The sequence below is a fragment of the Dreissena polymorpha genome, chromosome 1, assembly GCF_020536995.1.
Source record: "Dreissena polymorpha isolate Duluth1 chromosome 1, UMN_Dpol_1.0, whole genome shotgun sequence".
NCBI lineage: Eukaryota > Metazoa > Mollusca > Bivalvia > Myida > Dreissenidae > Dreissena > Dreissena polymorpha.
The window spans coordinates 28191698-28215046 of NC_068355.1; the positions used below are offsets into that span (position 1 = coordinate 28191698).

General features: G+C 35.4%; 2 protein-coding genes across 2 annotated transcripts; one reads left to right on the forward strand and one right to left on the reverse strand.

The window, feature by feature from the left end:
* Positions 1-15123: 15123 nt before the first annotated feature.
* On the forward strand, positions 15124-16883 carry LOC127864943 (uncharacterized). The gene is made up of 2 exons (XM_052404835.1): positions 15124-15324; positions 15745-16883. Exons 1-2 carry the CDS (start codon positions 15171-15173, stop codon positions 16755-16757), a joined length of 1167 nt encoding a protein of 388 aa, XP_052260795.1. The 5' UTR covers positions 15124-15170; the 3' UTR covers positions 16758-16883.
* Positions 16884-17138: 255 nt separating this feature from the next.
* LOC127860420 (uncharacterized) lies at positions 17139-19800 on the reverse strand. The gene is made up of 4 exons (XM_052398884.1): positions 19733-19800; positions 18939-19065; positions 18613-18831; positions 17139-18252 (listed from the first exon to the last, which is right to left on the reverse strand). The coding sequence occupies exons 1-4, from the start codon at positions 19798-19800 to the stop codon at positions 17464-17466; spliced, it is 1203 nt and encodes a 400-aa protein (XP_052254844.1). The 3' UTR covers positions 17139-17463.
* Between the last annotated feature and the right edge of the window lie 3549 nt (positions 19801-23349).

A 23349-nucleotide genomic window follows, 5' to 3' on the forward strand; every position in this document is an offset into this window, starting at 1 on the left:
AGCACTACTTACTATTACTATTATGTCTTTGTAATTTAAAGTGTATGAGATTCACAAGTGTACGTAGAACGTGTATGTTTGCGCAAACCTGTCACGTATGTATGTAATGAACAGAATATCCGTATCAAGAACCATTGAACCATCGTAAGTTTCCCAGGAATGTGGACATGTGCCCTGAATCTCTGGCTGTCAATACCATTAGAGTTACCCGGTGAGCTAACCGGGCCGGAATGGAATTTCCAAACTTAAATTAATTCACTAAAACATGTATGAAGAGGCAATTAAAACACCTCTTCTCATAGGCTAAATACGTATCCTATTACAATAAATGAATGTTTCTTATTTGTAAATTAAAAAAAAATAAATAATTTTCTCATTGGAAAGGAATTGTACTTTAAAATCCCTCTATGGAAGAGCATTAGTCAGTGTGATCAGGCGTGATAATATGCCGTGTTATAATTTGAGCAGCGCTGTGGGATAACTGGGCTTAATACATATCGCCTCAGATTAACCTGTGTGGACTGCACAGTCCACACATTCCAGTCAGGGACGACACTTTCCGCCTACACAATATTGTCTTATTTTGTCAATTCTATTTCTGCAAACGCAATATACCATAAAAGCGGCATCTCTGATAAGCATGTGCAGACTACACAGGCTAACCTGAGCGGCACGTTACGCGTATGCATTAAACACAATTTTTCCAACTAAATTATACGCAGTTTTTGACGTAACATCGTGTTCCAACAATTGTCGTCCGGGGATTTTTCCACAGACAATAGCTATGCCTCCTGATAAGATAGTATCTATTATCTTCTTGCAAAATATGAAACATGCATCCGCCTTTCAAAAAAGTCGCTTCAAAATTGACTGAGATGATTTCCAGAGAACATAGACAGAATATGTTTTGAGAAGTCTGCGTTATTAAGCACTTGCTATGATGGCAACATATTTGAAATACATATATTGACATGCTTAATACGTATTTATTTAATCATCGTTCTGTGACAAATGAGATTAATGCTTGTTGGTGTGCACAGAACAATCTGGCACGACACTTTTCGCCTAAACCGGATTAATTTAAGAAGAGAATTCCTGTAAACAAAAAATCTGTTAAATCGGAAAGTGTATTTCATGATTAGCCTGTGCACACTATACAGGCTAATCTGAGAAAGCACTTTACGCCAATGTAGAATGGGAGATTACACACAACAAACAGTTGCAACATGGGTATGAACTAATAAATCCAGGGATATATTATCATGCATTGTATGTACCGGTATATGAATTAATATACTATTACAGTCAGTTAACGTGTTCATTAGAATTTACACTTACCATACGCTTTAGGTAAAGGTTTTTGCATTTCTATGTTCTGAATAACAAACACGCAGAAATCGAATGGTTAGATATCTCGTTTGGAGAGCAAACATATACCCTAAATGTTAATTATATTATTATATACCCACAGGGATGAATTAATGTATATGTTTGATCCTAGTGCATTCCTCACAACACGGAAAATAAAAGGGAGATTTCATGACGCGACCTCCAAAACTGTTGAAACTATAAACAGCTGCCCTCAATGAAGTGTACTCTCACGTACATTATTTTTCCGCTACAATGAACACCCTAGATCGAACAATTTAGGCACATAATTCACAAAATGACAATGATCAAATTATCACTTTTTGTAAATTACAGTGCCATATAGACCACTTCAAAATCACCAAAATTAGCAAGTAATAAAATTCAAAAAGCCCTACTGCCATAGAGACCTGGAGGACATCATACGGATTCCAAATTAATCCTGCACAAACACAAGCAATCGTATTATCGAATAGCGCACGTAAAGCGACCCTATCCTACAAAATTGCAGACCTCTCACAATTTACGTTATATGGTACTCCTCTTTCGTACCTTGACAACATTACTTTCCTGGGGATAACATTTATAAATATCTTACATGGGAAGATTATATCCTTAAATTATCAATGCGCTGCAAAAAAGACCTTAATTTTCTAAATTGCCTACAAAAAACTACTGGGGCTACAAGTTATAAAAGTACGACACATTATCACGGGCACGAGTAAAACTACGAGCACCATGCTACTACATATCGAACGTGGAATGATCGAACTGGGCCAACAAAAGCAAATTATTCCACTTAAAGGTTACGCATGCACCATTAATTTCCTTCTATATAACATATAAAATAGTTGAAGTTCGAGATCAATTTTTTACCATGACCAAGCGCATACCCACTATATCAACACAGTGCTTTCAATTACATTTGCTCAATTAAAGCCCCCGGGGCATAACAAGTTGATATTACATGTAAATATAATTAATTCCAAACCAGTTTTCGCGCACCGAAAAAACAATAACAACTGGTTGCCTCAAAGAAATTTTGAGACAGTGCTAGCCCTGGTAGATAGACCCCATGACACCAGTACATAATATAATCTGCAAATGTGGTCCAAAACTGCATCCAAGAACGAGTCACTGTGACCTTGACCTGTGACCTAGTAACCTTTAAATCAATAGGGGTCATCTGCCAGTCATGATCAATGTACTACCTATGACGTTTCATGATCCTAGGCGTAAGCGTTCTCAAGTTATCATCCTCAAACCATCTGGTGGATAGACGGAGACCCCACGACACCAGTACATAATATAATCTGCAAATGTGGTCCTAAGCTGCATCCAAGTACGAGTCACTGTGACCTTGTACTTTGACCTAGTGACCTCAAAATCAATAGGTGTCATCTGCCAGTCATTATCAATGCACCTATGAAGTTTCATGATCCTAGGCGTAAGCGGTCTTGAGTTATAATCCGGAAACCATCTCATGGAAGGACGGACAGACCTATCGACGGACCGATGTGCAAAACAATATACCCCCTCTTCTTCGAAGGGGGGCATAAATATACTAGACGTCCCTAATTTTGGAAATAAATTGATCCAATTTAGAAGAATGTGAGAGTCCACTAGGCATAAATGGGTTAAGTTCTTATACAGTGCCTCAGGTAGGCCTTAGCGGCAGCGTAAAGCCCCCTGCTGTCAAAGATTCAAACCTACTACCTTGCCCTTTTTGTGGCTGAATGGGAAAACAAATCCAAAATACAGTCCGAAAATTCCCATTTGATGGTGAGATGTTCGTATGCTTGTAAATAGAGGTGTTAAAGTTTTATCAATTCAACAATTATATTTTCCCAATTTAATGTAAATTGACACATAAATCCATATGTATGCTGTTTGCTGCTCATGAGTATCTAAGGGTTGGAAATGAAGCCTTTAAAACTTGAATACAGTAACAAAGGTCTTTAATTAATTTTAACTTACTAAAGGACTAGACTTGTGGTCCCTTACACAGTTAAAATTAATTAAAGACCTTTCTTATTAGATTCAAGTTTTAAAGGCATCATTTCCAACCCTTAGATACTGATGAGTAGCAAACAGCACAAAACCTGAACAGACTGCGAGTAACACGCAGGCTGTTCTTGTTTTATGCTGCTTGCACATAGCAATTTTTACTTGGTTTTTAAGTGGGAAAGGAGTAAGCAGTCCTTCAGCTTGTATTTGCAAAGGGCAGGGTGCTCTTTTGTCATTTTACTTCGCTTCTGAGTGGGAAAGGGTTAAATTGCTCTGCAAATTTCAAAGATAAACATTATTATAGCATTGCATTTCAAAAATAATCAAGACATATTGATTAAAGAATTTAATATAATTTTGGTCTTCTTTTCGAGGGATTTACAGTGTTTACATCAAATCCAACTTGAAGGCACTATGCAGGACTCATTGCCAGCTTTATCACCAATTTAGACGCAGTATTAAACAGGCCCTTATCCTAAGGATTCAAAAATACTTGCGACGGTTGGCAGACAAACAGTGGGGCCTGATAACGCCACTGTATGTTTGTGTGTGAGTGATTTCCTTACAATGTGTGAACAGTTATTGAATTCGAGGTTTTGATAAATACTTTGGTATAACTGACGACGTGCCGTGATTTATGGCATGTTTTTATCAATACCCCCAGTTCTAACATTTCATCAACGAGTGGCGACGAGATTAATGCAATCGTCGAAATTGCTAACTTTTTTTGCAGAAAAACAAACATTGAAGTTAAGTTGTACTCAAAATTCAATTAAATTGTAGCATTGAAAAAGAAAACTTAAATGTTGATAACTGTAAAAAACACACATTATAATCATATTAGGTAAATTGTATGATGATATATTATTGCATGTAAGCCATAATTGGCTTATCAGCAGATACTACAATGATCTTGTGAAATTATCAGCTTCCTACGGTCACTTTCAACCATGATTTCTCGCCATAATTTATCCAATCCAATTGCAAAAATTGTGTTGCTTATTTTCCATGCAAACTAATGGTGCCTTTGTAATTATATTTAAATCACACATTTTTTAAACTTCAAATGCAAATCTTTTTTTTTATTTTAACAAGATAATGATAATGCTGTTAAATCGTAAAATTTTCATAACTGCTAAGAAAAAATACCAACCCATTTATTTTGTTTAAAGTTTGATAAATAATGTCAATAAATATTGAACAAAGCTGAAACATCATAAATAATGATTATGCTTTTTTTAACTGCTGGCTTGCACACAAATTGCTGGGAAACACAATATGTTAAAATAAAAACAAATTCAGTCATAGAATCATCATTCCCAAACAAGAGTAACCTCCCTTTGACAAGAGTTATCTCTCTTTGTCAAAGCCTGGCATTCTTTCACAATGATTAATATGACATTAATATCATGTCATTGTTTGAAACAACATGCTTATCAATTAACTGAAGCAGTTTTTGTCAGTTTAATAATTAACCAGCAAAAACACTATGTTACGTAGTTCTTTTCAATTAGCGAGTCATTCGAGAGAAATTAAAAAAAACTTTTAATCTAATGGCATGTCACAGCCATTAAACTCTATACCTACACACGCTTGTTCACATTATTTGCGTCCATTTCATAATGAACTATTATGAAAACAGTGTAAATAAAATTAATGGCAAAAATAAATCACTCTCTGACAGGAGCGTTTTTAGCACCACAATAAATCATCTATTAAGTACGGCAACAGTCCACTTAGACCAGTTAGATTTGATTATAAATACCGTCATCTCCATTCTACCATTCTGACATTTCTGAACCATGGACTATTGAAATTGTTTAGCCAAATTCTTCCATAAAAAAAATTATAAATGCTTTTCATGAAATCTAGTCTGTTTATTTTGTTTTGACATTTTCAATGACTGTTTATACATGGCTGAGTCAGGGTATGTGTTTGCCACTGACACTTCAGATCCATATCTCCCCATACTTGAATAATATTCGACAGTAAATTCCACATCAATTTTCGGTCACTGATAAACTTTCCCATCTACATGATCAATTTTAGACGACCGTAAGCTCACTTCAAAAGCCCCAGTAATCGTGTTTGCCCTATTTGGTATGTCTTATCTTAATTTCCTATCTCAACATGTCATTTTGGACACGACTTTCAAAAACGAACATGCTTTTCTCATAACACTAGGGATATGTGGCTTGGGGGACAAGTGATCTTCATGGAACATCTTCAGCTGACAGGATTAGCAAAAAATACTACTCCACCATGTCACAGACAACCGGAGACGTCAAAATATTGAAGATATCGATCTCAAAACTTAAAGTATATTGTCTCCGTAACAACAGCATGCATTTGAGATCAACTTTTGAACCCAAATCTGTTTTACTTAGGCAACATAGCAGGCAGTTAACGTCGTTAACATATGTTAACTGACAATGCCTGATCACACTAGCATTTATAAATAAATCTAAGAACTGTGACCTCAGTTGAGCACGCAATCTGTGATTGGGCTGCACCATGCCATTTGGCTGTGATATCAATGTAATCTTACCTGACAAGACTTGGCTTGTAATTATTGACTTGACAACTACCCAAGGAACAGTCACCCATAAACAGGAGGAAGGTCAGTAAAGGTCCAGTGTCTGGCTTGAGTTCCATTTCTGCTGCTTTCTAGACAACTGTTCCAACAACAGTCACTTCCACGTACATGTACCTTTTTCATTCACAGTCACTTCCACCTGAAATGAAGGTCAAGTGCCTTGCTTAAGTTACATTTATGCTTATCACTATGCAACTGTTCCAACAACAGTACAGGGGTCAGTACAGTTCCAGTGTTTGGCTTGAATTCTGCTTCTGCTGCTGGCTAGATAACTATCCCAACCACAGTCACTTCCACTTACACAGGAAGGGGGCAAGTATAGTTTCAAGTGTTTGGCTTGAGTAACATTTCTGCTGGTCACTATATAAATGTTCCAACAACAGTCAATCCACCTAGACAGGAGGGAGGTCCATAAATGTCCAGCATCTGGCTCAAGTTATATTTCTCTTGCCTGCAATGCTTGAGCCCCTTGCTTGCCAAAGTGTCCTCTGTACATCAACTGTGTATTGGAAACAGAAAATAATTAACTCATGACTTATTATCCAAAAAGGTAAACAAAACTTTGTCAATACATATTATATTATTTATAAATACCTATTACCGGTATTAATGCCTTAATACCTGTTCAGTCATCAAACACCCTATCAGATTTTCAAATTAAGTGTGAACAAGGGACAAAATTGTCACAAAACCAGGTTTTCATTGTGAAAAAAAATCTGATAAAGGGAGAAAACTCAAACTGAACTTTTGAAATGACCAAAAAAAATTAACCCCCTTTGTAAGTTTTTTTTTTTTTAAATCTATTTTTAGTCGTGGCGACCTTGACATTGGAGATATTGACGTGATTCTTTCGTGGGACACACCGTCCCATGATGGTGAACAAATGTGCCAAATGATTTTAAAATCTCACAATGAATGACATAGTTATGGCCAGGACAAGCTCATTTATGGCCATTTTTGACCTTTGAACTCAAAGTGTGACCTTGACCTTGGAGATATCGACGTAATAATTTCGCGCGACACACCGTCCAATGATGGTGAACAAATGTGCCAAATGATTTTAAAATCTGACGATGAACGACATAGTTATGGCTCGGACAAGCTCATTTATGGCCATTTTTGACCTTTGAACTCAAAGTGTGACCTTGACCTTGGAGATATCGACGTAATTATTTCGAGCGACACACCGTCCAATGATGGTGAACAAATGTGCCAAATGATTTTAAAATCTGACAATGAACGACATAGTTATGGCCCGGAAAAGCTTATTCCGCCAGCCCGCCAGCCCGCCAGCCAGCCAGCCAGCCCGCCAGCCAGCCAGCCAGCCAGCCAGCCCGCCCGCATTCGCCAATGTAATAACCAGTTTTTTCCTTCGGAAAACCTGGTTAAAAACATCTAATTTGAATCGACTTACCAACATTGCTACCTGATTACTGTACCCGATATAAGTTCAATGTTTATTAAAGGATCTCAATCAAATATGTTGCTATATCTCCTTTACAAGGGAAATCATGGATACAGGATCGAAAAGTAAAGACAAGTGTAAAATTGTGTTTATTAAGAATGCAACAAATAAAGCTCAATGAAACTACTTGTGTATTGTGTGTTCCTTGACTATTCAAGAGCTCTATGAATACTGCATTTATCAGCTACCGACATATCTTTCGAAGTAATTAACTTTGTTTATTTACATACATGAATTTTGTCCTGAGCATATTTATGAAAAGTTAGCGTACATAGCGTGCTTCCCAACATAATCACCCTTCCCATAAGCTATCAAAATGGCAGCACATATGATTGACTTTTAATACAACAATATTAATAATTAACATAACATAAATAAAATGCTGAATGTATAGAAAGACAGTTGGCAAGAGAAAACTAAATATTCCTGAATACAAATCAGGGAATTGAGTTGTTGAACATTTAATTGATGCAAAAAAGTGCAAAATTATTTCTTCTTTAAAAATTTGTATCAATTGATTTTGATCATTGTTGTGTTACGTTAGATCTAGTTTGGATTTGACAGAGATTGGTTCCAGTAAAATATGTTGTGGTTTATGTTTATTATTGAAACAAAATGCAACCAGTGTTGGTCTGTTGAATGCCATTAATTTATGTTCATACGTTTATGTGGATGGAAATAATGCGTGTCGCTTTGACATGATTCTTTCATCACAACGACGCATGGAAGTGGACAATTTACACTGATATATGTATACAAAAACAGTTAACATACATGTGATCTCTGAACTAATCCTCACGATGCAACATTAAATGATTAACCTTCAAGGAGCTATTTATTTGCCATAAAATTTCTTAAATTGCACAATGTTATGCCATGCAAGGGCTTCTAGTGCATGTAAACATTAAAAGCATAAGAAATAGACCAGTTGACGAGTGACCTGCAAAGTTTAGGCTCCGCCCACTGGTTGGCAAAAAAAGAGGTGGAATTCATATTAGCACATATAGAGAAGGTTGACAAAATCATCGTTTTTAATGATAATCATGCACATATCAATTATAATTTTACTAATTATGTCTACCGGTATATAAAACATTATCATGCAACGGAATGCATCTATTGAACGGTTATATTGTTATTATTATTGGTTTTTACTCACAACGAACTCGGGAATGGAACATAATTTAAGAGCTCGATATGTGGTTACCAGAAAAATCTCTCTACTTGGCACTTCTTTGCGACCATGTTAAGTGAAAAAAAAGAAATTGAAATTCTTTCAAAATTAAATTTAATGAACGAAAACAAATAAGGATGAAAACAAACAACCAATAGGTATCTTTTCTGTACGCACCTTGTGTAACTGATTTGAACTTTTATGTCTGAAAAAACTTACCTGGTAACACATTTAATAAATTCCCTTGACTAATGTAATTGTTTTATTTAATTGTTCACACTAATTTTGACACTCTTAGTTGCAGCTTTTAAATCACGGTGTTCAATTGCAAATCGATTATCTGGTTAGGAAACATTAAACACAAGTTACGATACCTCCATGTCATCTCTTGGCATATTGAGCAGTCATTTAAGCCAAATTTTAAAGCTAAAATACTGAACAGTTGTTTCAATAAAATATTTTAACATTAAAAAATGAAGACATTTATGGAAAATGGATAAACAGGAACTATATATATATATATATATATATATATATATATATATATATATATATATATATTAGGCATTTTAATCATTATAATACATTGTTAAATAACTATACATTTAAAATATTGTGCAATTTTACTGCTACGCAAGTCAAGTATTTAATGGGTACCGGCAAAAGTAAACTGAGCTATTACATGTAAAGACTAAAGATTGTACATTACTTCAGTGTAAGAAACACCATCATGAACAAAAGCAATCATAATAAGGTAAAACATAATTGCGTTAAATAAATTAAATATATGCATTAATCATAAAATACTATATTTTTATCACTCGCTATGACTAGTAAAGAGATTTCAATATACATGCAATGACAGTTCAATTTGCATAATATGCAGGGTTTTTCCGTTTGTATGCTAAATTGTATTAATATTGTCTTTTAATGTAAAAGAAAATCACCACAAAATTAAAAAATTGTAATGTTTTACGCTTTGTAGGGCTTTGTTTTATATTAAATGCAACTCTTACACTATCGATCGCTGATGAAAAATAACACCACTTACAATTATAATGAAAATACATTTTTATTATTATTGAAATATTATTTATTTAAGTCTTACTATCAGAAAGAATACGGCTTATTTATTGATTTGTTTTGTGGAATTGTCAGTATTTAGTCTTCCGATCACGTTTATTCTATGCTTATAACTACTTCGTATTTTTATGACAAGGAAATTTGATTTGTGTATATACATCTATTTAGTACTAAATATGATATATTTGCACTATATTTTAAGAGTTTATAATCTTTATTTCGGTCTTATTACCAATTTATTGACTAAACAAGAGCCCTTTATACATGTTTTAAGTTACTGTAACCAGTGTTTTTGCCAACTAGTGTGTGCGCATGCGCAGAAAAACCCTTATGTAAACAATAACATTAAACTGGTCTATTTGCTTGGGCAACCTAAGGGTAAGGGTTATCACAACAAATGGAGATGAATCCATTGCCATTGGCAATACAAGTGCTGTGTTTACACTAGTGCAGTTTTCTGCTTTGCTTTGCTTTGTGGGAATTTCTTCAAGGGACCATTTCATAGCCGCTTCATGCAAAATGGGTCTTATGGCGTTTTGGCCGCCCTAGCTCAAGCCAATCATGTGCATTTGCGCAGTCTGGTCAGAGGCAGAGCTACCTCCAATAAAACCACTCAGAGTTGTTATGGTCTCATTATGTATCTCCTGACCTGACTGCAAGATGTGTAGGCTGGCTGGGCTAGAGCTATGATGGGAGCCTATGACATAAGACCCATTATTGCATGTTGCGGGTCATTCAAAATCTAATTGCGTATTGTAAATTGCTCATTTTAGCACAATGTTTTTCGATATAAAATTGATTTCAAAATAGCAAATATAGCAAACTGGTAAATAAGCAGAAACAATTTCAAGAGGTGCTGACCAAGTACGTCAGCAAACATGTGTGGTTAGATACACCTGTAATTAAACGATTTCCTTCTTATCGAGATACTACTATTTCAGTAGTCTTGTTTTCTTAACTTGAAATCAAAACTGTGTTTATCGATTGTCAATTAAGTCTTCCCCTGATAATTTAGTGACCGAGTAGAGACCCACTCTGAAATTCTGCAAGATGAATTTTAACGCGCAATTGTAACTGGGCAACAATTTGTGTCTTCGTGTCTTTTGAACATGCATAGAGTAGTCCGGAATTCCTTAAACTGAACAGTGTTACTTGCTTTATGCTGTGCACAGACTCAGTGATGTGACCAAAGTTCAAGGGATTTCTCTCAAATCAACCACTTAAATATTTGAATGCATTCAATTATGTCTGCTGGTGTAATTCATGGTAATGGTCATTAAAGATGAAAAGCTGGGTAAAACAGCAACGCGCATTAGTGTTCTATACCGATGTTAAGGTAAGGGACAGGTTAACACCGTGTGAACTGCTAGGGTAACAAGTAATGCATCAACAACAAAGTACGGGCCGACAGCGCTGTCTTCATGTCATGAGTAAAAAGTATTGCTTGCGGATTTATTTTTCATTTATTTTCATCAATTATCTTATTGTATATTTTGAAATAGTTTATGGTTTAAAAAAGATAAAAGTTTTCTTAAGGGAATTTCCATCATAAAATAATGTTCTAATTGTAGTGGTTATCATAAATATTCCAACAATTTTAATATAATATAATATTGACACAGTACACTCCAGGCGTTTTCCCCAAAAAACGCGCTCCCTCCGCGGGTTTTTTCTGCTAGCGAGTGTTCACGCGGCGTTGAGAGAGCGAGGTGAACTCGATAAAACGCTTGGCGTTACGCCGCGTTCGCTAATTCCCGCGGTATGTATTACTTAAGCCTAGTCGGTAAATGCAGACAATTTCCATTCTTATCAGTGACCGCTTTAGCAGTGTGCTACTAGGCATGCCAAAAAATAAAAACATTGTTATAATAAATTGTTTAAATACTGTAGTACATGTATAAAAAAGATAATTGTATAGAAAATTAATACGTATAAAAATTATGATTTTTAATTCACAGGTACGTCTACAATATGAATGAATATAAGACATTTGACAAATTAATATTTAAATCATAACACATATAAAACAAGAATAAATCAGGGTTTTTTTTCCACTTTTTGGGAAGATAGCCCATGGCTTTGGAATTGGGAATTTAATCGGCATTTTCATGAAATTGGGAAAATAAATTCATTAGCCTTTTTTTCCACACGAAAAGTCCACTGATTAGGGAAATACTAAATTTGATATAACTCTTTATAATCATTCAAATTAAAAGAAAAAAAACATATAATACTTTGTTAGATGTAATTGAATTAAAATTGAGATAAAATACACACAAGACTTCTTTCAAAAAAAAAAAAAAAAAAAATATTTTTTTTTTTTTTTTTTTTTTTGGAAATTGGGATTTTTTTGCCACATTTTGGGAAAAAAGTATACTTTTTGGGATTGGGAACATAGCCGAATTTCGGCTATAAAATTGGGCCAAAAAAACCCTGTAAATGTTCCGTAAAATTTCCAAATGAGAATATAATAATTAGTAATCCGAAACACACTACGATTTTTAATGTTAACACGACGTTTACAAATGCTTCCAAATTACAATCATCATGTATATTTCCCGACAAAAGCGCGCGAAAATTATGCTGCAATGTACAAGGTATACTCCTGCAAAGCCTGCGTGTATTGAATTTTTTTATACAAACTTTATAGCGCAGAGAATATTGAATTTTGTTGATTTCGGTTAAAAGTTTCTTTGGTATTTTTTAACAAAATTATATCGCGAATAAGTTGATATTTCCTCCAAAATGATTTCAAATCATACACGCCGAATCTTCATCGTTACGGTATTTTAGTAGAGTAATTATTTTAACAGTAATTGTATTGTAAACTGATTAAAGAAGACATCTGGGCGGAACTGGATTTTAAGTGTTTGACATTTTGAAAACACGCAAAGCTTGTCTACTAACCTATTGTGTAGACTGCTGTCTGCGGTGTTTTGAACAAAGGGATTAACATGCGTGAATGTCACTCTGCCGATTTGGTCTATAATTACTGGTAAACATTGTTTTGAATGTTGACGCAACAAGAATACAACTGTGAATATTAAATGCAACTATCAACTCAATAGTAACCACCTTCTTTTAGCAATCAATGGAATAATCTTACTTCAAAGAGAAAATAAATGCATTAGCGAGCAGAGAATTGACTTTGTTCCGACAATTAAAACCATTCCTTATGCATTCGTTGAACGTGTTTACTTGAGTAAGTTATGCCTTTAGACAGGAAGCGGCTTTTCTTTGATTACGTCAAACTGTCAATTCACACAGATTTGCGAGATTTTTAGGGTCTTTGGTCATTTCTTTACATGTTCAGTATAGAAAATCACGTGCTAACATGAAAACTTTGGATTAAATTATCAAAATAAAAACAATGTTGCAAACTGTGTTTATATTAATTGGTAAGTATCAATTAAAAGACGACGTTTTGTTTGTCGTAAATCAACGAGTTTTCTATACAACAACAACTACTTCTACAACCACGTCGGGATCGATCTATCTTGGTTGTTTGTTTTATTGTAAATATAATACGAAATGTACATGTATGTACTTGCAACAAATGTAATTTTATTTGAAAATCAGGAAGTCAAACAAAATTAAATTGATCGTTTTCTCGTAAAACGCGGAGTTTCCCCCGCGTTGCCAACGCCGAGGGCCGCTGCGTCGGTTTATCAGTTTTGCCGATCGTTAACCGCCGTGTCCAAAATCATGCAAACGCCGCGTCTGGCGGGATTTTCTTAATCTCCCTCCAGGTCAATCACCGCGGAGTATGGAGGGAAATTGGGGAAAACGCGTGGAGTGTACTGTAGCAAATTTTATTTTATATATATAGGATCTGGCATGAGTTGTCATATCATAACATAATTTATTAAAAGAGTTCAGGAATTTTGATAATAAGCGAGCTATTGGCGAGCAAATTAAATAAATATTACGCAAACATAATGATACATCCCAAATGTTGTTTACATTTCGTGATGTCATTTGACATTGCAATGTCATTTCAGCAAAATAACAGAATGCGATTGGTCAATCACATGAAAACTAAACAAATGAAAACGTTTAAAAAGTATGTTACACATGTGTAAGATAAAAATATTTGTAATGGTTCAGCGATTTGTTTCCTTCTTTGAAAAGTACCGGAAAACGGCGCTTTCCCAATCTGGGTAAAAATACATATTTCCCAAATGAAGGCTATTTTTTTAATGAACTTTAATTAATTAACTTATGCAGCTTTATGGCTAGAACCTTAGTAAATATAATATTAACAATTTGACATCAGTTATTCTCAATTTTAAGGTATTTGTTAGCAAAATATCAAATACACTAATTTCCCAATCCGAAGATTTCACGACCCATTTTTTCCCAATTTCAAGTTTTTCACGACTCAAATTTTCCCAATTTTGAGGTTTACATGACTCAATTCTTCCCAATTGGACCGGTACGGGAACTTTTCCCAATAGGACAAACAAAATCGCTGTGGTTATATTACATGGGAAACAGGCTATGACGTGATAAAAACTGATTCTCATTATATACCATTTTCATCATAATTTCTATACTTTTAGAATGTCTAAAATGGACATTTTGTTGTTGTTTGTTTCAAGTTATCTCTATACGAACGTTGACGAGTGACGTCACGCGCACCTGCTAAATGACCCATATTTCCACGGGAGGGCAAAAAGCGATATTGACCTCCATTGTTGACACTAGATCTAGCGTAAACAGACCGTTGTATTTATAAATATAACCAAATATGGTGAACACATGTTCCGCGGTAGGATGCACAAATAGGGCAAAGAAGGGAGGCAACATTAAATTTCATAGATTTCCGACCGAAACAAACAGAAGAAAGAAATGGATTCAGGCAATGAAGCGAATGAAACTTGACGATCCCTCCCAGCTGTGGGAACCGAAAGATCATGATCGGCTTTGCTCCGAACACTTTGTAGGAGGTACTGTGTAACACTGTTATAAAATAAATTGTAGATTTATATAAATAATTGAATTTCCAAAATGTATGCAAGCACAGACATTGATTTTCTGTTCTGCAGCATCAGTGCATGTTATAGTATGGGCCATACCCCACCCACCACCATTACAATTAAACCAAAATAATTTACATTTGAAAACTGTTGTGTTGAGGAAGTCCATGATGAAGATTCTTTGTTCCATTAAAACTGTTGTTTAACAGAATTTCTCATTATGTATTGTTGAAACTGAAATAGACATATACAGCTGAATTTGTAAAGGAGATTTAAGCCACATCAGGCAAAAAAGAACTTGAAATGCAATCTGATCATGAACCAGACTGTTCGCTACTGTATTCAGTCAGTAGTGTCATTCGAATGATGAAACTGTAAGGGAATAGGCTCAAAACACACAGTGGTTATATAAAGCATATTATTTTATCAATTTTAGGAGAGCCATCTGATGACCCGGAACATCCTGGTTATGTGCCGTCATTGTTCGCTTTCACACCCATGGCTAAAACACGTATCGACACTTCAAGGCATCAGAGACGTGCACAGCGCAGACTTGCCCTAACACCGGTAGTGATAGATGAAAACCAAGACATTGCAGCTGCGAATGCTTTGCTCAAGCTTGGTTCTAACAGTCCAAAGTTCGTTGAAAAAGGTAAAAAGCTTTCCAAAAAATATATGATGTTTAGTTAAGGGTAACCATGAAAGTTTTACGAATGAAGCCAGTAGATCTGTGCACAAGTAACTAAATGCAAAGCAATAAATATTACTTTAAAGATTGACTGAATTCATGTTTAAAGGGGTTTATGTGAGATACAATATAAACTGGAAAAGTGGCTCCTTTGGAAGCACAAACTGCATCCAAGAAATATAATAGCTGACCCAGTTTGATATATTTATGGGCTAACTTTTCTTCTTATTCAGTGAGTGATGGGGATAATGAAAGCTCACACAGCCTGTTTTTTTGCATGTCCACTTAAACGTTGTTTGTATTTGCATATGACCATGTCCGCTAAAGAGTCCGCATGTCAACATAGTTTTGTTCTTTCCTTAAAAATTGTGTCCTCATTTTCAGGAACTGACCCAGGTCCAGATCCAAAAGATGCCAGACTGAAAGAACTGGAGACCCAAGTCAATTATCTGGAATTCAATTACAGCTCTCTGCAGCAAGAATACCAGAGACTGCTGGAAGAAAATAGAACATTAAAACAAGAACTAGGGGAGAAAAAATTCACGCACACAAATCTTAAAAATAATGAAATAAAGACACTGACTGGTTTGCCATCATGTGCAGTTTTCATGTGGATTCTGACGTTAGTCAGCCTTGGCTTTAAAAAAATAGGAAATTTGAACAATGGTGATCAACTCCTGCTTGTGTTGATGAAACTCAAACTGAACTTGACAAACGCTGATCTTGCTATAAGATTCAACATATGCCCAACGCAAGTTTCCAAATTTTTTTCAAACTGTGTGCCGATAATTTCCACAAAGTTGAAATTTTTGATAAGATGGCCTGGCAAGGGAACTATTCTCAAAAACATGCCGAAGTCATTCCAATTGAAATACAAGAAGTGTAGAGTGATAATAGACTGTAGTGAAATATTTATTCAAAGGCCTTCCAATCTTGATACGCGAGCAAAGACCTATTCAAATTACAAACACCATAATACGCTCAAGTTTTTGGTAGGAATTACTTCGTATGGAGCAATAAGTTTCTTATCAAAGTGTTGGGGTGGCCGCGTATCTGACAAGGAAATAACTGCCAAATGTGGATTTTACGAAAAACTGGAGAATGGGGACCGAGTACTGGCAGATAGAGGCTTCTTAATTTCCGAGGAGTTGGCTGTGCGTGGGGCTTCATTAGCAATTCCACCGTTCACAAAGGGCAAGAAGCAGCTGGGACACAGGGAGGTGGAGGTGGCAAGACGCTTATCCCGTGTGAGGATCCACGTTGAACGGGCTATAGAGCGCATAAAGAACTTCCAAATTCTTAAACATACTTTGCCCATATCGCTGATAAAGCATGCTGATGACATTCTTCAGATCTGTGGTGCTCTGACAAATCTGCAGCCCAAATTAGTTAAATAAAATGAAGAGGTCATTATTCTGTTTTGTTTATTTACAGTTAAGACACTAACTGAAATGTATATTATAAGTACAGAACTTATATAGACTAGTATGCAATGTTATAAGCTCAGTATGTGAAAAAATATACATAATTGTCATGATTGCTTTTATAGGAAGTTACTGAATCCTTGAAATTGGTTACAAACTAAAATGTTAATTCATGGGATATCTTCTATGTTACAGTCAGTGGTGTTCGCCTTTATTTCTACATGAATTTGTCACATGAAATTGTTATTGAATAAGCTGAAAATAAAAGCTGCTGCTTTATTGTTGATATGTGTTGATACTTAACATAATAAATACAGAACTGTTGACAATTTCTTTATTTACATATACGTCATAATACAGAACTGTCGGTTTGGTTCTATACACATTACACACAGTCATCTTAGATGTATACTATGCTCAACTTTCAAACTATATATTTCATTCACTTCAAATACTTTTAAGTTGTCAAAAAATTTAAAATTTGGGGAAAAAACAACACACATGTAAAAGTATATGCCATGTAGAATTTGTGATTGTATTTGTTTTTTGAGATTTAAAAACAAATGCTTAAATTTACTAAATAGAGATTTGTTGATATAAGATTTAGCATGTATGAACCTTGAGCATAGTATAACATTAAATGATAATAGCATGCCAAGATTAAACACATTTTCTATCCTCATTCATTGTCACCACGTTCCATTTTTTTCATGATAATTGCTGGAACTAGTTCTGACATGGCATATGTTGTACATCTGTCTATAAGGTCTTTCACAAAAGTGCTGTCATAATAGACTGTCTGAACAAATACACCCTTATTTGTATAAACAACAAAGTCACAAAATTGTTTCTGGCACACAAACATTTGAAACTGAATTTGTGTGTAGTGGCGGTGACCCTCCTTCAAAGTTAAATTTTCCTTTCCGAGGTAAAATGAAGGATCTATGTCTGGAATGTCCTTAACACACACATCGCGATGCTTGTATGAGCATTTCACTTCAACAAGTCCTTCCCCGTGACATAGGCAAGTTCTTACACCATCGGGTGATGCCGCAAACACGGGAAATGTGGTGTCTATCACTAGTCCACTGTCCCGCAACACAAAATTGTCATGTTCTTTCGCCATTATGTCATTGTACTGTTTCTTTGCTTTTTTTTCGTTAACTATTCCAAACCTAACACTTTGTAATCCACTGATGTCTGTTTTGTCACTGTCCATGATCCTTTTCATCAAGGCATCAGACTTAGTTCCCTCTTTCCTGGTTTTAACATCATGAGCATTAGATGCCGTTATGCGACCAAGACGTTGTCGCTTCCATAATCCACTTTCCGACTGGTTCCTGGTCATTTTTTCGAGGTTGCTGGCTTGTGTCGGAGTGACAGTAAAATCTCGCAAGAAAGCTCTGCATTCTGCGGCCAATGCGTCCTCGGTTAGCTGTCCACTGATGCTGTGCTCTCTAATAAGTAACTGGAGAAGAAAAAAATAATTGTTTAGTCCAGAACACACTCGCAGTAAAGAATTTGTATGAGCAACTATTAAAAGTGTTTTAACTGAGATACAATTTGAGGAATTTTTAGACATTTAGACAACCCCTCCCTGTTCTTTGTATAAATGCTATTGAACACCAAGAAATAAAACCAGCAATATATTCACGAGTCTTGTCACATGAGAAGGGACCTAATGGTGATGTGACAAGTACTTGAAAGCGCAGTCTGACAGATATATATATCTGAATCTTTTAAAAGTACCGGCTGCCTGGCAATCGCTTAGAAATCTTATTAAAATGTAAATAGTATGCTTTTTGATGTGCAAGCTTGTGCTACCTACTGGGGGCATATCTTCGTCATCTGATGCAGTATCAGTGTCAGAGTCGTCTTTTGTAAGGACACATGCATTTGGACAAAGGCGTTTTAGAGCACGCAGGGCAGCTTCGTCGTCAAAGTCGTCATCAGAGTCTGTGTCTGGCGCGGTTCTGGCTTTTCTCTTGGGGACTTTGCCGTGCTTTGGTTGGCTGAAATTCATCTCACTCAAAGGTTCTGCAGCTACCTATAGAAAAGAGATACATAACAGTTTTAGAATTTTAACAACAAAACTTTTCTGCAAGTATTAAATACAAAATACATATCAATTATTACATTAGTTCCTGTAGTTACCTTCTCTCTGTAGTAACGGTTCCAGACACAGGCAGCACTGGTTTTGGATGGGTTGGTCAGGTCTAGCTTCACCGCAGCTTCCACTTTAAACAACAGAGCTGCGACATGACTGCAAGCCTCTCCGGTGCTGAAAATACAACAATAATAACCCTTAATATTTGTTCATAAATATTTGCATGAATGAAATATTATTTTTAACATAAAATGTATTTATCAACATTTAATCATCTGCAAACATATAAAAATGAAATGGATTACTTAATATAGATATTTTACTACAATAACAGCCCATTATCTGAACCTTGGCGTATTTACAACTACATAGAATGATAATTTCATTATATACCCAGCTTTACAAGTACAGTGTGCAGAGATCACATAGCCCTTATCCCTGTCCAGGCAGACCCACACCTTATGCCATTGTTTTTTGTCACTGATTTTCTGTGACGGAATTACTGTGGACTTCAAGAAGCACACATGGTCATTCACCTCGTGGAATAAAACCTCATGAACATGGCCCGAAATGAAGAAGTTGTAACCGTCCAATGATTTATAAGCCTTCAAAGATTCTGCCGTGTAAAGCCCAGGAGTGTTAATCAAATAATTGTAAATGTCACCGTACTGCACAGCAGGCCACATTCCAATGTCATTCTTCCACAGTTTTTGATCAATTTCAAACGGATCATTCAGTTTCTCACCGTAAACAGTTAGCTTAAGGTCATATCTTTTCTTATCCTCCGAACAAAGATGATCTAGATGCGTAATTGACAGCTTTTTATCCGATTTAATCTTACCTGATTCCATTGTTGTGTTGACAGTTTACAAGCGGAAGCGCGTTTTTTGCCCTCCAGTTAATGCGCATGCGCGGAAATACCGAAATGTAAACAATAACAATCAACGTTCGTATAACATAGAGAGTATGATGAACAGTGCACACACATCTTGACCTTGAGTAAAGACACACTCTTTCTAAATTTGAATGGGTTGTCTTTATTTCAAACTTGCATTAAAACGCTATAACCTAATTTTCAAAATGAGTAACGCCTAAGAGTATGCAATAGTGAACAACATTGATTGATGTAAACAAAATCATCGATATTAGGTGAATCTCTTCACAAGGTCACCAAACGATATTTAAAGAAAATGTATGTAGATTCAATTAAATGAAAAGGGGGGCAACTCATTCATCTTTCTTGACAAAATGTACAGTTTACGATTTATTTGTTTGAGAAATTGACATTGTAGATATAAGACCATAGTAAATGTATAGTAATTGCACATTAATATATGTAAGAAACACATTCTTACCCTTTTCATTGCATGATAAGTGTTATATTCGTTACAAAAGCTCATGTTTCATGTGCGTTCACTTGATGCGATGTCAAACGCCGCCATCTTAGGAGTTAGGTTACATTCAACTAAAACATCTAGTATCCCTCCGTAGTGCGTAATTTCTAAATAGTTCTTGTTCTCTTCCTGCATAAAAGCCATTTAACAATCTTAGATTGTATTATGTGCCTATTTCTAATATCCTACACGTGTCTTGAGTATTTTGATGACGTTAATTGCATTCTTAGGTAAAAATGAACTTTTAATTTGCGTTTTCTGTTGTATGGGGCTTTTGTCGAAAAATGCTTTGTCGAAATATGGCTGCCAAGACGATGTTTGTACTGGTTTCTGTATTCGTATGAAATGCCCTTTTATTGAAATTAATTGTAAACAACATATCTATCTTTAAAATTATACTATGCTTGCAAAAGGAGAAAGAAAGGCTTGAAAAAAATGCTTTAAAAGTTTGCAGTATTATAATTGGATCCTTTCGAAATTGGAATTAGTGTATTTAAATAGTGCAAGCACATATACTGGAATGTTAATGTTGCAGAAATTTATCTTCAAGCATGATAAGAAAACGATTTTCAATGATTGTTTGACCATTGGAGTGTTAAACAAGATGAGAGATGTTAATATTTCGGCCAAAATGAGCGGGCATGTAAGGGATGGGAAGGGGATCCGGTTGGGAAGAATAAGTGTTAAATTTCCGAATTACCCTTGCTAGCAAATGCGATGATCGTCATATATTAAAATTTCAGATGGAGAACAAGATAAAAAAACACAATGACACACATGTATTTCATTCACACCATTCTCTCTTGTTTCGTATGCTTGGTCTTTTATCCGTTAAGCCACATATTGCGAACAAATCAGTGGCAGTCTTAATCTAGGCTGGAAGAATGCTAACACACCGGTAAGAGCAAATGTTATTGCAGTTGTTAAGAACTTTATTTTTTCAAATATCTCAAGTTATCGAAATATATATTTTTTTAAATCTTTAGTGCATAAAAAACAAATGTTCTTGCAGTTTGTGCCAATATCTCAAGGTATAAGAATACATGTACATCCTTGAATACATCTGAAATCGGTGACAAAAGTTTACGTTGCTTGAAGCATAACCGTGCAGTACACAATGAGTTTGTAAACAAGAACACAGGCTTATTAAATAAAGTAAATTTGATGTATTTCACACTGCCATATCAGCATAAAAATCTGTCTTTTATGCACTCGTTGAAATTATTGTTTTAAATAATATTTAAAAAGAGCACCGCTTACCGGCGTGTTTACAATCATAAACGTTTAATTGGGAACTCAACAAAGCCACGTGATCCTGCACCCTGGTATTGATGAAACACTCAATGCTGCAAGTACTTCACTAGTGCATGTCGGTAGTTATTGTTTGCGTTTGTTTTCGTAAATTTTTCGGAAAGTTCCAATAATTATATTAATTCGTTAATATGTGAATATTTCCATTCGAAGGAATGAATAAAATGTAAGGTGTATGGTCAGTTCATCGTTAACAAAATTAATAACATAATATGTGCACACGTGTGTTTGTATTGGTGGTGGTTGTCCGGTTTCGGTGGTGGTGGTGATGGTTAAGGTTTTTGTGATTGTATTACCATATTGATAATCTTTATCATAGTAATTATATTATTGCATGTATAAATAACAGTTACAACATGTATTGACATGTACTTGTAACTCCATTTCAGACGAAGGTCTTCATTCTGTGCCGTTCATAGAATTGCTAGGGGGGGGGGGCATCTTAATCGTACGATGCCACGTACTGTATTTAAACATTTTTATTATTTTTCTCCATTGCATCAATAGCCTATGGCTTATTGAGACACTCTAGAGTTCATTCCTTATGTAGAGCCAGTTATTGGTGTGTTTAGACGTCTTTCAAACGATCTACGATACAATACAGACTTTCAAGCATCCGCTTATATGTCAAGCAGTGCAAATTAAGTTTGATCGAGACAACGCGAAATTAAAGCAAATATGGATACATACGAAAACTGTCACGAAATACCAAACACCCAACAGTGGTTACATCCCTATTGGCGAAAGAGACGAAGAGCAACCTATTTTTACAATCTTCATGACGACTTGTCGTTCCTTGTTCTCAAATACAATCTCTGCCATCACAAGAACATCGTATCAGATTTGATAGGATTATTTGTATTAATCTATATGAAAAGTAGGATAATTTTCTTTTATATTTTAAAATTAGTGTAAAAGTTTAGGTTCATAAAAATACCTAAATGAAAACAAACACGTAAAAATAACAACGGGCAAAATATTGTACCACGTGGCTCGGCTATCATCACGTGGTTGGTTCTGGAGACAGGAATATGATCCAGCTATGCTTGTTCCAGTCAAATCTCTGTATTTGTGGTCGTGCTACACACGTCGTTAAATGAATTTACCGAAAATAATGTCATATGTGGAATACTCTGCACATATTATATTGTCAAGTAAAATAGTTGAACAGCTTTTCCTAGGATTCACACCCGTGACCTCTGCGAGTCGAACATAACGCGCTGCGTCTGCGTCTGTCCAGCTGTAATACTGTTCAGTCTATTTAAAGCACATTGTAAGAAACACACGTACGTTGCAAACTATCCATTCCAGATTCATTCCAGACGCTTTACTATATTAATACATGTATTTCCTTGTTCAACCGATTGCTACAACAAAGTATATGTTCCAGGTCTGAACGGATACTGCAATACATGATTGAATAAATACCTTAATAATATGGGGAGTAAATATTTCAGTTGTTTAAGTTATTTATTTAACATCTCCAGACTAATCTGGAAGTTACAGTCGGGTTCAGTTGTAAGTGTTATTATGATTTTTGAGTTATGCATGCATGCCTTGCAAAAATCTCCACACAGAGTTGTTGTTTCTTGCCCTTACATACAATCTCTGCCATCACAAGAAATCCTACCAGATTTGGCAAGATTATTTTTATGTCCCCCACTATAGTAGTGGGGGACATATTGTTTTTGCCCTGTCTGTTGGTATGTTGGTCTGTCTGTCTGTTTGCGCCAACTTTAACGTTTTGCAATAA